Genomic DNA, 16,153 nt, shown 5'->3' on the forward strand with positions numbered 1-16,153 from the left:
AGAGCAGGTAAGTGTTGCCTTTGTGTGCTAACATGCCATGTTATACTAACAAGAATAATAAGTTTTAATCGAAAAATTTCCTGCTTTTGTCATTCTGCACTTGTGCTACACTCCTACTCTCCTCTGGCTCTTCTTCACTCTTCGTTTCACAGGAGAAATTATGCAGGCATGCATGTTCTAATTTCTCTCATCAGGGCGTTACCTGTGGCTTCTACTCCAACTGTTAAAAATTCTGCTCATCCATCCCAAAGAGCTTCCTCTGCCTTGGGCGTATATATTCCTTTGCACAGGAAAGGCTATCTGCAACATCAGTGAAGATAATTTAAAATAATGGATATCAACCATACTCAAAAAAATCATCTAGTGCTTGTGCAATGCAATTTGGTTTTGGTAGGATTCTCTGAAAGAAGCTTCATTTTCAGAATGATGAAAATCTAAATTATTCAGAAACTCTGTGGATGGTGGGCAAAAGTAAGGAATGAACACACAGATGACTTTTTGTCTTCCCAAACTCTATGCTTTGAGATGACTCACTTCTGATTTAAGAGTCTAATGATTTTATATCCACACTTGAAAGGGATATTTGCAACATACCCCTACAGCACCAAACAAGCCTATTGTCTCTGAGTTTTCTTTGGATTAATAATTTAAACAGGACAGTGTTTAGTTGCCCCTATCATTTTAAGTCTCCTCTGGAAGAAAAGAAAATAAATCGAAGGCAATAAAGAGAAATACTGTAGATTTTCAGGATTATAATTGTCTTTGGGAAGAACGTGAAGGAGGAACCTGAGGTATTCTATCTCCTGAAAGCATCAATACTTAAAGAGTCCAAACTGTATCTATCCCTCCACTCCCAAAAGGAAATCCAGCATTGCACAGGAGAAGAGAGAATAACTTCAGTTTGAAGCTTCACGAAGTATTTTGCTAAGAAAAAGATGGCACTGATAAATTCTGCCAAAACTTTAAAAATTTCATGAACTAAAACAAAGGTTTTTCCCCTTGGACCCTACTTGGTCCTGAAGTGGTTTTGAACAACATTGTACTAAGGTAAAGGAAAGACACAGAGAGCCCAACCTTCCCTCTCCTCCTCACAACTGTATTGGGGCACCCAATAGCTTCCCAAATTGCCTTTCAATTTTAACACTGATCTTTCATAAGCTTAATAAAATAATTTCTAAATTACTATTACCATCTACATGTGTTGAATAATGAAGCAGGAACAACAGCAGACGCTGTAAAGATCACAAATTATTTTCCCACCTACAAACTCAAGCAAAACCAAACATTAGAGTAGTGAAGGGAACAGTAAACATGAAGCATCTGCTGAGGTCCTCTCCCTACCACCTGGGCCTCTGCAGCAGACAAATCCTTTTAATATTTGCTTGCTTAAGCTACTAAAAAAACACCTAACTGCATCTGCATGTGATTTAATAGGCAGTTAACTTTCGTGGTGACGGGCACATCCGTTCTTATAAGAAAGTAAAATTGTGCATAATAAGGCAAACAATTTTCAAAAGCCTCAGAGACTTTGACCATCACTTTTTATATCCTTAGTTACTAAACCATATCAATACATTATAGGTCACATAGTAACCGTATTTCGAGCCACATATGCCCTATGGGAGCTTTAAAATGAAACATCCCAAAACATGTCCATAATAGTAACCTGACAAAGAAGGAAAGCTTAAGGAGCTGGGAGTTTGATATCACACCTTTTTTCTTCAGTTCACTCATTTGACTTACAGCTTCACAGACCATCTTTTCACACTTTACCTAAAAACAGACATGCAGAAAAATCAGGTATTCCACCGCCATATGATTACTAAACCTCTCTAAAAATCAGGATATCTACCATACAAACAGTTTCTGAAGATGCAAATGGAGACTTTCCCTTGGCAGAGAGTGAAACAAATGAGATTCATATCTGTCCCTGTTCTTTATAGCCCAGGTGTTTGTTACCAACTCCCAGCTTCCCAGCGACAGGGTCTGTTATAACAGGATTACACAACCCGCCCTAATCCACGCAGGGCAAAGTTAGCCAAGTTAAATCCCACCACCTCCATCGGTTCAGCTAAAGCAGCCAACTTCTCCTAAGCACAGCAGGGAGCCCGAGGAGGACCCATCGCTCCCATCCTGCAAGGGGTGGAAAGAGGCAGTGGAAGAAACACCTTCAGTTGGCATTTCTACACCCAGACCACCTCTGGGCAGCTTTCAGTGTTGGGTCACTCAGGAACATCTTGACCTTTCTAACTAATAGTTGTTGTCTGCTGAGTAATTCACAGAATTCCCTTTTAGGACCGAGGGAGGGCAAAATTTCCACAGATATGTAAATTATTCAGGAACCCTGATCCTGTTTTCAGGACTAATGTCCTTAGGGATTAATCTGATTATTCTGATACTGAGTTTGAAAACATGAAGTTAGTTTGTTCCCTTCCAGAAATTATGGTGGAGTGATTATGCACATTTCTTCAAATGCTGTGAAGGAGAAAAAAAAAAAGATGCCACCAAATTTACATTACAAGACCTACAATTTCTATCCTGTGCAAGTATTTGAAAGACTATAGCATAGTCCCCTCTTTCTTCCTCCCGATCAATTCCCATTCCCCCAAAATCCCTCAAATTAATGTATGTTTTTCATTTATGTTCTGGATTTTACATTAACTTATGGGTTTAACTGCATCATAAAAGGCACTAATGTAGTACTGCTTTATGGAAACAGCCTTAGTGTACTAAAGACATTAAAATACTAGAAAAAGAAGAAATGTGGACAGTTCTTTTCAATTATTTAAATTGTTATCTCCATCTTTCCAGTTTTTTATTTATTTTATAGATCCTTTGCTTCCATCAGGATGAATACCATCTTCTTTAAACTGATACGAGTTACTTCTATTAAAACTCTCTAACACATTCTTTAGTCAAGAAGTAATGTAGGAGATCTTTTTTCCTATCAAGGTAGAAGTGAGCATTTTTTTTGTCTGTTTATAAATTTCGCTGTGTGCCTTGCCTCCCTAAAACACACTCAAATGTACTAGAATTTTTCCCACTGAAATTTGTCTTATAAGAGGCAGAAAAATTCTACTGAACTTTAATTATAAATCAGATGCTTGAATTAGTCCTACCAACAAGCCACTTGAAGTGTAACTCTGTGACTGATCCACTGGTTTTTAAACCTATGCCATATGCATGCTCAGTCTTGCTCTCTATTTTTACAGCATTTCCAGCAAAAACATCAAATGCCAACTGGAAAGACTGTTTTGAGAAATACCCTTACTTCCCACCGCCTTTTTTTTTTTTATCACACTGTACATAAAAACAATCTAGCTGAATCACTGCATGTGTGGGAATAACTTTCTATTTCTTCCCTGGGAAGTATCTACATATCATCCCTCCTTCCCCTATCTCTGTAAGCAAGTGCTGTGAGAATCTCCTGCTTCTCTTCTCCCAGGAAATGGGGTGCCAAAACTGCATTTTGCTAACAGAGTGAAAAAAAAATTGGGAGAAACTGCTACCTCAACTGTGCTGAAAGAAAAAAGTACTAACAAAAGAACAAGATGAAGCAGGAGAAAAAGGTTTTGTGCAAGAAAAACAAAGTGGGAAGAGCAGCAACGGGAAATAGCTGATTTATTTCATAATGACAAAGAGACTTCAACACTAGCAATATCTAATTATCTTGAAACACACCAGTAATTCCAACTTCTCCTATAAAACAGCGCCACAAGTTTTTCTTTAGCTCAACTGCAAAAAAAGTGTTAGTCTGCTGGAACAGTTACAAATACTAGCTATGCAGTTTGCAACCTCCTCATTTAAAATACAGATATGTATTTTTAAAAGCGTTAAAGTTTAAAGTGCAACTATTAACATGCACTTCAGACTTTCTGAAATTACAACTTGAGGTAAATTTCCAAACAATGAGAACCACAGACAAGTCAAAGGTATCTATTTCCTACAGTGGGGAATTAGTAATTCCTAAGCCTGCCAATTCCCCTTGCTTAAAAATCTCTCACTCAAAAAGATCAAACAACAGTTTATAAGTTGGGTTTTTTTAAAACAAGAGCTTAACAAGAAGTAAAAGTAACTATCAGTATCAATAGTAGTTCAATCAGTATTAGCTGAACTTTCCCAGTAACACAGCAACTTCTGGGTTAGAGCTCTAACAAAAGCTACAGCCACTAAATTACTGTAACACTTGCGAGCAGCTCTGACCCCTTCTGAGCCAGCACAACAGCTAAGAGCAGGGACTTAAAAAGAAAAAAGGAAGGTTTATTAGATCAGATCAGTTCTGCAAATCTCACCAATGGTGTTACTATTAAACCAGAGCAGAAGGAAACAGCAGGTCAGGTAATACACCTTTCTGTCTGTCTCCATAAGCCAGGCTAGCACAGTTCTTTATACATCACTAGTACGCTGCTCCTATTTTATTAGAGTAGTAAATATTATCACATAAACAAAGAATCTGTGACCTGCCAACAACTGACACCACACGTTATCTGGGCAAAGGCGAGACTAACACGCTCCTAGCAAGCTGATGAGCACTTCTGGTGGATAACATGGGCTCAGAAAAAAGTCTCCACCCGAGGACTCTGATGGGCGCTAAAATCCCACAGCACAGAGCTTTGCTGCGGCGTGAACGGCTGCGTGTGCAGCGGGTCACCCAACATGAAGCCTGGCAAGCCTTGCGCAGGTTTTCTCACACAGAACAGAGTGGAGAAGAGTCCCCTACTTCCACACACACAGCGAGTTCTGCCTGGCAAATATTTATGACTTGATAAATTATATGACTCGAAGGATTAGTGAAATGAAAGGACGAAGAGCAATGTAATTATCAGCTCCCGTCTCCTCCCATCAGAGTTGGTTCACACTTTGTTCACCTCAAACAAGCGCACACCAGTCCCCAAGACAGAAAAGACAGTATGACAATGCCAGGCTTACACTGTCACCTCAAAGCCAAGACAAAAAGCTGTTTGAGGGCTGAGTTCCAGCCAGTGCTGCCGGCACACTTGGCCCCACGGCTCAGGAACACACACCGAGCGCGCACCACGCTAACTCCAGAAACCCTCCTCACATCCACCTGTGCAGCCAGCCTGCTTTTTAGCTGCTAAGTAGGCAGAAGAACCAAGAACAGAGTAAAACTCTAAACACCTCTCTTTCAGTAACACGAGATCAAACTTTAAATAATTTAATATAAAAATATTAAGTCCAATAACTAGCCAGAGTTGCAGTTCGTTAATAACTTTTCAGGTCCAGAATAAGATCATTTTCAAATTAAAACTGAAGTGCCAGTATGCCATCTGGAAAGCCAATGCAGATTCCCAAGGCTTTCCAGCATCTTCTAATACTCACAGTTTTTTAGGTGGTCTTTTTTTTTTTTTTTAAGAGGAAGGAATTTTGCACAGCACTTTGGAACATTCAAGGAATACAAAAGTGAGTCACAAGTTACTTTGGTACATTTCCTATACTAGAAGTACTCAAAACTTCTTAAGAAAAGATCCAAAGTTAGCAATTACAATTAAGATCACAAGGCTTTAAGTTTGTAGGTTAAATTTATATTCCTCAAGCAAAATGGACAGTGAGTCCAAGTTACCTGTTTCAAGGTCAGAACAAGCTTATCACCTGTTTATTACTTGTCATTGCACTTCAGTGACACTCTGCTACAGTACCAATACAAGTTTAGATGCACTGCTGTCATACCCAGGCAAAACTAAAATCACAGATGTGGTTCTCCCTCACTTCCAAATGCTTAAAACCAACTGCACTGGGTGCATTTTGAAGGAGGAGGAGGAACAATCACACATAATATGGTAAAGGTACAAGGAACATTTCAGGTAACTTTTTACTTTGATGAATTGTTATCTTTACAGTAGGGGCGTGAACAGTGAACTGTGTTCAGATTAAACAATGCAGTATTCATTTTGGGACTCATGATATAGGAATATGCTCCCTAAAAGGTATATATTAGAAACTATTTGTTCATCTTCTGGTTTGTTCTCTTGTGCTCAGATACTCCTCCTTGCAAGGGAGAATGCACAGGTACCAGAAACACCATGGGCTGGGAGAAATAACAGCAAAGTATTTCGGAGTCAGCAGCATCTTTTTGTTCTGCTTATCATTCCAGGATAGAAAGCTACAAACAATAACCATCAAAAAAGGACACTGCCTAAACAGATCACAGAAAAATGCTTCCTGTGGTCACCTCTATCAGCCCAGTGACAGACAGGGACACTCAAGAGCTTCAGTGTCAGGAACTGCAAGAAGTGCTTCTTCCTTGAATGTAGCTGACAGGCCTCGTCCTTCAAATTACCCAGAGAACTGGGTCTCTGACTAACCCTGTGGATCAAATCATGGAGTTTATCTTCTTCCTTTCCCCTGAAGCTTCAGCTAGTACCTCTGTCAGAAAAGTACCAATATAAGCTCAGACAATTTTTCACTGAGATACCAAAACATGAGTCCAAAAGATTAAAATTCAGAGACACCAATAGATGCTGAAAGATGACTTATTTAAGATTTCACAAGACTACCTCAGTTGCTGGGTTCTGCTTGGACATAATGACAGAAGAATCAGCACAATGGAAACAAAAGGGACTTGTAATGGCCAAACCCAGACCTAGTATCACAAAGGCGACCACTGGAAGCCACTCTAGGATGGGGCATCCCTGGCATGGCACATCTCCTCACACCACCCACGTGTTGTGCATTGACAAAAGTAGGAAACGGAGAGTGAGAGGCTGTTCAGAGCTCTCAGAAACCCATTCAACACTCATCCGACTCGCTGAAACCACACAAAATAATTTGAAGATCAAGTAAAAGTGTCTAGCATACCCAAAAAATGAGTAGCAGATGCAGCAGTGGGCATCGGCTGTAAGAGAGCCGTAAGAGGGTCGCTGTGAGCTTCACAAACTGCTAAATCAATAGTAACTGCAAGAGCACGTTCCAGCATGCCTGAAGCAGGTTTGCCTCAGAGGAGCAAAGGCTGAATTGAACTATTCCAGCATATAATGTTCAGTGACTTAATGCCTACAGGCAAATACCACATTGTACAAAAAACAAGAGAGGAAGTGTGTTAATACAGTTATTCTCTTCATTTGCTCCAAGGTGCTGTTAATGCCAGGAGCTGACACTGTTACTTACTGCCATTGAAACTTTATCTTTTACCACCTGTATGTGCCCTGTCGCATTTGTCCAGGTTGTAACACCAACAGCTTCAGAAGATCACTGGTTAGTTCAAACTTAGCTAGAAAAACGATTGCAGCTGATGTAAATAGAAGACAGCAATAAAAGCAGGACAGTACTATCCCTTCTCCCACATCTCAAAAACTACCCCATAAGAAGAAATCTAACAGCTTGATGAGGCCAACTTCTTTTCCACCTGATGTCGGAAGCAGAGGTACATGTAGAGAAGCTGCTAACCTCAATAACAAACTAGTTCTTCAAGGCAAAAATCAACATGAAAATTTTCTCATGTGATTACCTGCCAAGTATGACTACTACAAGGAAAAATCCCCATCGACAAATGAGCATAAGATGCTGAGCACAAAACACAACCAGAAGGCTGAGTATATAAAAGATCCTCAAGCATGTGAGTTGAATCACCCAACTGAAGAGTGTGATATAACAAAGCAAAAATCAAATAAAATAAACCACCATGACCTCGTTTTTCTTAGTCTGATCCAATACTATGACCCAAGACTGCGATTTGCAATCATGACCATTATTCAGATGAAGATAATTCCTTCACCACACTATGTTGAACTTAATACTTTGACCAGCAGCTGTGGAAAGCTTGCCAACCAGGAGTGCCTCTGAATATATAAGAGATAAAGTCATGTGCAAGGCACAACTCCTTCACACCATTTTCAAAAATGACACGCAGACTTATTTTAAAGTCAAAATCTTACTGAGGGAGAAGGGGGAGGAATGCAGATGCAAATAAAGGAGTATGCTTTGTATAACAACTCTCTTGAAACAAAACAAACAAAAAAGATCCCTCAAAACCAGAACAAAACACAATTGCTTTCTGTAATATACAGGAAAATATCAGCTGTTCCTAAAGTAACATAGGAAGCGAACAGTTCTAAAATTAACAGTGAGATTTAAAAAAAGCTTAAGAAAGTAAGTTATGTTATCACACTTCCTCAGTTCAGATCAATCACAACATCAAGAGGTCAGGCAAGGTCAACAAGCTTTGATTAACACTTGCAGTCTTCAGACTACACACTGACACATAACAGTTGGACCAACACCTCAGTCATCACAGACTACAGCACGATACTCCTGCATGCTGTATTTTAGCTGTATTCTTACTCTAATTACCATATGACAGGATATGAAGGGTTTACCTATACTTGGTATTTGCAACAGGTCAGTTCAAGTTCTTTCAGGTGTTACTGCATCCGGAAACAAAGTAATGGTAAGAAAGCACATGATACTTTCAATGGCTGTACTTAAATGTAACTGGAAACAAATCCACACTGAGTAAAGATAATGAGCCAATATTGCTACTTACCTACACACCTCTCATTTATCATATAACACTATCCTCATCTCTCTGATTTGCAAGGTCCTAGAGGACTCTAATGTTTGCATTTGTCCACTGTTATCCTATCACTTACAGAATCACAACACTATTTCCTCTGTGCTGTCTAACAACATCTTCAATATAGTGTTGCCTACTTCTCCCGTAGGAGACCACATCGACAACATGGAAGAGCGGAGGTGCACAGACACTCACTTTGATCCTGCTACCATTGTTTCCCAGCAAAAATCCTAAAAAGTGCAGTGCAAAAAAAATGCATGATATACACAATACAGTATGTTGATGGAGAACTCCACATCAGAAAGCTTTCTCAAGCAATTGTAGCAAGAATTTGCCTCTTTCACTGCACATTGCTTTTGAATAATTCAGATGTAGCTCTCCTGCCATGGAGGACATTATGAGACTGTCAGAGAGGCTGGTCTGGAATGAGGTCTGCCAAATAATCTTAATTGTCACCACGGGAGGAAGAAAATTAACAGATGTTGCTGATGCACCAGCATAAGACATCCTCAGCCCCAGTCAGGCAGCCAGTTCACCCTCACACTGAGCTGCTGTGCTAGAGCTGCTCTGGCACAGCTGCCTCCCACCCGAGACCCATCCTCAGAGATTAGTGGCCCCGGGGGCAGCCAAGGGACACAATCAGCTCGTGGGACGTGGGGCTCAGTCTCACACAGATTTTGTGACACAGCTTTAAGGGTCAGGAAGACAACCACCAGGGACAGGTAGTATCAGAAGACCTGTACTGAATGCAGCAATACTAACATTGATCACGTGACTATGATACAACACATGAGGATCACCAATACAAAGTTGTTGAAAAGATTAATACCACCTCTAGAGATCTGTAGGGGAGGTCTTTGTACAAACTTAAGAACAAGAGTTCTGCTGCCTCAATCCATGTCTATCTCTTGCTTTGATATCATAAATTCATAGTATTCCCGGAAAAAATTCCTGCTGTGTTATCTGTTGTTGGTAAAGGTACAAAATGATTAAAGTTCAAATTGCTCCTTCTATAGCTTTGTGTCACCTAGGAAAAATAACTGAAGCCTACATCCAGTCCACTAGTTTTCCTCTCTTTTTCTTGCTTATAGAAATATATTCTTTAGCCCCAATTTCTAGGCAGAGGGACAGAAAGCAATACTCAAACATGACTGACATCTTGAGCACTCTTTGGCAGTTCATCCAAAAAGACAACGCAAAAAGACAGTGTTCATAATTTAAGAATTCCCAGCATGTTCAAATAATGAATTAACATTCTGCTCACTGAGAAAAGCAATGGTATTTATTTGCTCATAATATGTATTGTGCAAGATTTTCACTGGTTATGTTGCTATATCACTACCAGCACACGCATCCCTCAACACAACACCTAAGCTGGCTTTAGGCCGCATTATCCTACTGCTGCCAGTTCCAACATCCAGCAAAGAGAGTGTAGGAAGCACTGTTTTACATCACATACAACACAAACAACAAGCTTTGAAGCAACAGTCACCTCTTAAATTTTGGCATATGCATTATTTTGGGAGCACATACAGCAGATTGAAAGATTTGTTCAGAATCCGCATATTATGAGGTCAATAAAACAAAAATATTAAGTATTTCTATTATTGCCTATTTTAATGGTAAAGTTATGTACACGACTTCTGAAAACCATATTTAAGTTTTGTGAATTCCCAAAGTGAAAAACAGACCTCATACTCCAATTTTAAATAAGTGACTAGAAACTGCCCAGGAACAAACTAGTATAATGAGAGCATAAAAAAAAAAAAACTGAAGGGGAGAAAAAAGCAACAGTGTGCTCCCATGATACACGTCTCCATCTACTTGTATTCCCTAGGACTGACAATATGATCTTAGGCTTCTTAAAGCTGACCTTGTACTAACAGTTTGACAATTAAAAAATATGAGCTACAACCCCAATATGGTTTAATATAATACTAATAAAGATTCAGGGTGAACAGATCCTCTTTCTTCAATGCCTACTGCTACATAAAGCACACAGCAGCTCTCAGGAATCAGCAAGCACACGAGAAGGAATGACATGCTCTTCCTATTACTTAATATAGACATCTCTATCTACCAAAAAAAGTCTGCCAAACTTCTGCTCCTTATATAGCCACTCCAAGGTAAATAGGTATCCAAGTCCCAAACCAAAGATATGAATTGGAGAAAACAGAACAGTTCACAGGAATACATCCACATGCTGTTTCCTTGCAGGTGTAGAAATCAGTAGCCTCTGAAGTCCTCCTTAAACTGTTTAAACAAAACATGCTGAAATGTTGGCCTCATTCCAAAATTCTGCAACCTCAAGCAATACTGTTGTATAACATGCACAGTATATTTCTTAAAGGTTTCCTCAAACTGCCTTTGGTCCATCAGCTTCATTCCCTAGTAAACGTGTTTCTCTCTCCCAATCCCTCCAAAAGAAGTCATTTCTTACTACAGGAGACTGTGGGGAAATATCCGATTTCACTTCCATAAAACCCAGCTGACTGGCTTCAAGAGCTGCACAAGCTGTCACAAGGGTACTGCCAGGACAGTGCTGTGGCATGACTCAGGATGAGACAGGGAGCGACAGTGGAGCTCATCCGACGGGGACACGAAAAGGATCTGCACTTGAGTCACATCCCTGCACTTCTATCTTACAGCGACACACACAGCTACAGTGAGGACAGAGATCTGCTCTAAGAGGTTTTTAGAGAAAGAAAGCAGATCTGTGTCTATGAATTCTTCCCAAATAACTCCTTTTTACACGTGATGTACATAGTGAATTCACCTGGAACCTAGGTTTCAATGTACATGAATTCACCAAATCCAAACCACATGCAACTACTACAACAAGAAGACACATGAAGTTATGCACACACCTCCTTTTTGTTTCACCAGGAGTCAGAGTCTGTGCACAAAGGTGTTTCACTTATGTGGAGCATTTGTATCAAGTAATGCAACAATAAATCAAACACCACCCCTGCATTTGATGTAAGCACTTCACAGTACATGACGAAAAAACAACACAGTTGTTTAGGATTTTATCAGATTTCCCCAAGTTAGGCATTCAGGCTGGCTAGAGGTTTTGCTCCAGGTACACAGACTTGCTCTGCTCACACTACACTCAGCTCTTTCAGTTCAGGCTCCAGCTCATACAGAAATCATGCTGCCATGACTGATACCATGCAAGGGCCTGAGCAAATAGAGCTGAGGAGACACTGGGCAAGTTATCACAAGCTGAGAGCTGCCTTTATGTGGCTCCTTGTCCTCTGGTCAGCTCATACCTGGGAGAAGGGGCTTGTGGCACCTTAATGCACTTCGCTTCTTTGAAAAAAGAGACACAAAGACCTGAGAAGCTGACAAACTCCACATGAAAAACTCGCAATGGAATTTCTGTAGCAAAGATGTATGGCTTTAAGCTATTTTCTTCTCTAAAGTAGTTATAATTTTATTTCATGGTATCCTCTGTAATCCTGGAAAACATGCTGGGAACCCTTATATCAATTAAGCAGAAGTCTGCTCAAGTCCATGCCAACTAATTCAGCAGCATGGAAGGGTATGAATGCCTGTGTGCACCTCCCTCCTCTGGGGGTCACAGGATTCTCCCCCTTTCATGGAAGAGTTTCCATCAGTATTTCAAAACAGTATATATTAAATATTTCAAAAAGCGCTGTTTTCTATGTAAACCATGTTCCTCCTCAGCAGTACCCATGATAGATTTAACTCCTTAAACTCACACATGAACTGCGTTTGCACCTTTGGCTGCAGATTATTGTGAAAATTAACCAGCTCCCTACAGAGTCCCCAGACCTACATCTCCTTCCTGGGAACTGTGTACAAACTGGACCCTTTCCTTTGGCACAAGAATCACAGAAACCAACAAGAAACATGCCAAACTTAAGCACAAGTCTCTATTATTGGGTTTTGTTACATTTAAGGCTTCTTGTTTCAGCAGTTCTTGTGTCCCCTTTTTGCCAGGCTCAATCTAAACTTGGTGAAAGCTGTAAAATAGTATTCCAGTAACCCAACTACCTTTTGTTCCTTTCTAATTGTGACACTACTAATATTATTTACTACTGCCCTTGGGACACACACACACACACACACAGACACACACAGAATCCCATCCAAAACCCCCAATCCATATATCTTCCTACATCCCTGAGTTTTTCTACTAACTACTCTGCCAAGGCAAATCCAATTTAACTCTTTGAAGATACATGTTAAGTCAATAGTAACATCATAAGCATGCTGTAAAACTTTTCATTCATTTTCTACATTCTCTGTTCTTTCCAGCACTACTGTCTGATGACAGAGTCCCCAGAGGACAGAAGACACGCAAGCTGAATCCAACTGGTGCAAAGCAACTCACAGGCTGCACTAGATGATTTACAGTGGTATTTCACAAGTCACAGTTAAAAATGCCACAACAAAGTAATGCAAACATCTGCATTATTAATAGAATTTCAAGTCTGAGAACTTAGACTGAGGAAAGGTATTAAAGACAGGCCAGAATAGGATGTATACAACACCACTATTAACTCCGTGGGAGCAAAAACTGGCCACGTGTTGAATGTCCATACTTCAGCACAGGTAAATGTTAGGAAATATTGTGCAGGCTTTGTAAAAAAAAAAATCTATCTTGAAATCAAAACCAATACTCTCGTGGAGGGTTTTTTAATTATTTGGCTATCTCTTCATATATCTAAATATCATTATCTAAAAAAGCATGTTGCTTAATAATTTTTCAAAAAATCCAAAACTCGACTGAACAGATACTTAAGCTTTTAACCAAAATCTCTATTTCAACCTGTTTACCTTACCTAAATCTTTAGACAGCTAGTTACATGCTGTTATGTGTTTACATAATCTGTCCAACAGGCTAAAAACTATTGGACTGTTTTCCCAGACAGCTGATCAATAGAATTGCATATTCAGAGCTGGTTTTGCACAGGCATACACACAAGTGACATCCTTGCACTGGGAATATGAATGCCACATATCAGCATTCAGCTGCGTTTGACAGCAAATCAGGCCTCATCTTTCTGAAAGTGGGACTGTTCTACACCACTTGTATTCCAAAGATGCAAAATTTAAAGTGATTAACTGTAAAAAATTACAGGATGGTATAGACGGAAAAGCACTTCGAGCCTTTACTACTGTTTCACAACTTGCATAGTAACAATCAGGGGAGAAAAAGATATCTGTTAACACACAAGTAATGCTGTAACAGCACTGCAGCTATCTTTTTTTCCCCAACAACTGCTAGAAACAGCCAACACAAATTTGGGAATTTACGTTGGAAATAACGAATTTAAAATATTTACTTTAGCAACAACCTCATTTGCTAGGTGACAAACCTCTCTATCCATCATTACTGCCCAGTGTCTCAAGATGCAGACAGATGCCTTACAACAGAGAGTTAAAGAGAAACTTGCACTGGGGAGCAATGGCAGCACCTCCGTGCACACCAAGGCACAGGAGGCTTCACGTGGCCTTGCCAGCAGCCAGTCGGTCACACTGCAACCTTCACAGGGCATAAGCATTTTCTAGGCTTTCCTGGGAGGCTTCAGTTCCTTTTAGAAACTGTTTCCACAATTTTTCATTCAAGACTGTTAGCCAACAGCCTCTAAAAACTTTTGGAATTCACAGCATTTTGGAAGCAAACTTCTGTAATTTACCTGCTTCCATTTGGAGTTTGAAACTGATTCCACCAAAATTCAACTCTAGCAACACCTTGATTACTTTGGCAGAGTTCCTGTTATTATTAATATTTTTATTAATCTCTTGCTGAAACTTACCCTTTTCTCCCCCTATATCTTCAATACAGAAAAAGGTTTATGAATTTACAAGACAGAGAGAGAGCAAAGCTCTTCTATAAAATGTTCCTCAGCCTTCAAGTAAATAAGTTACAGGGTAGAATATAAACAGAGTCCAAAAACTAACTTACAAAAATTGAGTACTTAGTATGTTACTTTTAAGTCGTGTGAAGAAAGTTACAGAATGTTCCAAGCTATGGTGACTAAAAAAATTTAAAAAACCATACTTCTGCAGTGTCATTTTTTTAATTATTATAACCCCAGCAGTAAAGGTAACGTAAGCGCTCACAAGAAAACAGGGAGGGCAGAGGTGGTAAGAGTTTGTCTTCCAAAACAACCAGCAAATTTGACCAGTCATTTTGACAAGTCTTACAGAACGGAGATTCTGGAAGGCAAAGAGGTTGATGCTTTCTAATGGAAGGGGGTTGAAGGTACAAACTGAGCACACAAAAACTCTCGCAACCCGGTCACTACTGATTTCTAAAATGAGCCCTTCTAGGCCTTCAACTGTTACCATGAACCTCCACCACACAGACCCTGGAGGGTTCAAGGCAAAGGTTATATTTTTCAAAAAAAAAAAAAAAATCCACAGAAGTTACCAAACGGCTTTTATCCAGGTCATCACTCATATCAAAAGCCATCGTGGTGTTTACAAAAAGAGGAGAGGAGGGCTCAAACCAGTTTTCAGGTGAACAGAAGATGAGCATTTGCGGCTCTCCATCTCCTGGGGCTCATGCAATGCCAACTGATGAGACCTAAGCTAGCACAAAAACATCAGGGACAAAATATTCAGATCAGCACATGGATTCCACAGTCAGAGATCCATGACAAACATTAATATTCCCACACCGAACTCCATAGCTTGCTACACATGCATGGAAGTTTATTTCTGAGAGCAGGTGCCTGCCTGCATACACTCTGTCAGCTCTCAGAAAACACACTCCCCGGGAAATTACCTAGTCTGTGCGCTTTCTTTTAACGCCAGCAGATTATTATTATTTTTTTTCAAGTTCTAGTCCCTACCACGCCGTTGTTGCACAGGCAGCACAAAGCGTTAGAGGTGTGCTTGACAGCGCAGCGGAGGGCAGGCGTGCCGGCCCTGCCACCTCCCTCCCCGGCCCCGCCGCACGTGTGTGAGCAGCGAGGGCACCACAGAGCTCCAGAGCAGGGAACACACCGCCGGCACAGCGCGGTGACAGCGAGGAGCAGTGGCCGGGAGCGCCCAACACGTGCACGGGCGGTGACAGCGGCGTGCCCGCGGAGCGCCGGTCCCTGCGGAGAGGCGCGCCCGCTCCATGGGCACACACACGGACACACGCGGCTCTCCGGCCCCGCGCAGGCCGCTCGGGCACCGGCGGGCGCAGCTGTCACTAGAACCGGGCAGCGACAGCCTGGCACCCACCGCCCGCCGCCCCGGCCCGGCCCGCTGCGCCACCCGCCGGGCCCGCGGCCCAGCGGCCCCTCGGCCACTGCTGCCCGGCCACGGCGAGCGGCCCCGGGGCGGGGAAGGACCTCGGCCCCCGCCTCCTCGTCGTCCTCCTCCTCCTCCTCCTCCGGCGGCCGAACGGGGCCGGGCCCCAGCGCCCCCCTTGCCCGCCCCGCGCGGCCGCTCACCCCACGACTCCCTGGCTGTAGTTCCTCTTCTTCCAGGGGGTGCCGGTGTAGAGCGGCTCGGCCAGGCCGGGCTGGGCGCGGGCGGCCGGCTCGTCGGCCGGGGCGGGGGCGCGGCCCAGCAGCAGGCTGTAGTTGAGCCCGAAGGTGCTGGCCTTGTTGTCGCGCTTCCTCTTGTTGCTGGCGGCGGCGGCGGCGGCGGCGG

The 16,153-nt window shown here is 41.7% G+C and overlaps 1 protein-coding gene across 1 annotated transcript in view; it reads right to left on the reverse strand.

The window, feature by feature from the left end:
• The window catches only part of TENT4B (terminal nucleotidyltransferase 4B), a 42,714-nt gene that overhangs the window by 25,686 nt on the left and 875 nt on the right, over window positions 1–16,153 (reverse strand). The window contains 1 exon segment of the mRNA XM_027646792.1: window positions 15,952–16,153. This exon segment is cut by the window's right edge and continues 38 nt beyond it. Within this exon segment, the coding sequence (XP_027502593.1) occupies window positions 15,952–16,153 (202 nt within the window).

Source organism: Corapipo altera, unplaced genomic scaffold (genome assembly GCF_003945725.1).
Source record: "Corapipo altera isolate COAL_440 unplaced genomic scaffold, ASM394572v1 62, whole genome shotgun sequence".
NCBI classification, from domain to species: domain Eukaryota; kingdom Metazoa; phylum Chordata; class Aves; order Passeriformes; family Pipridae; genus Corapipo; species Corapipo altera.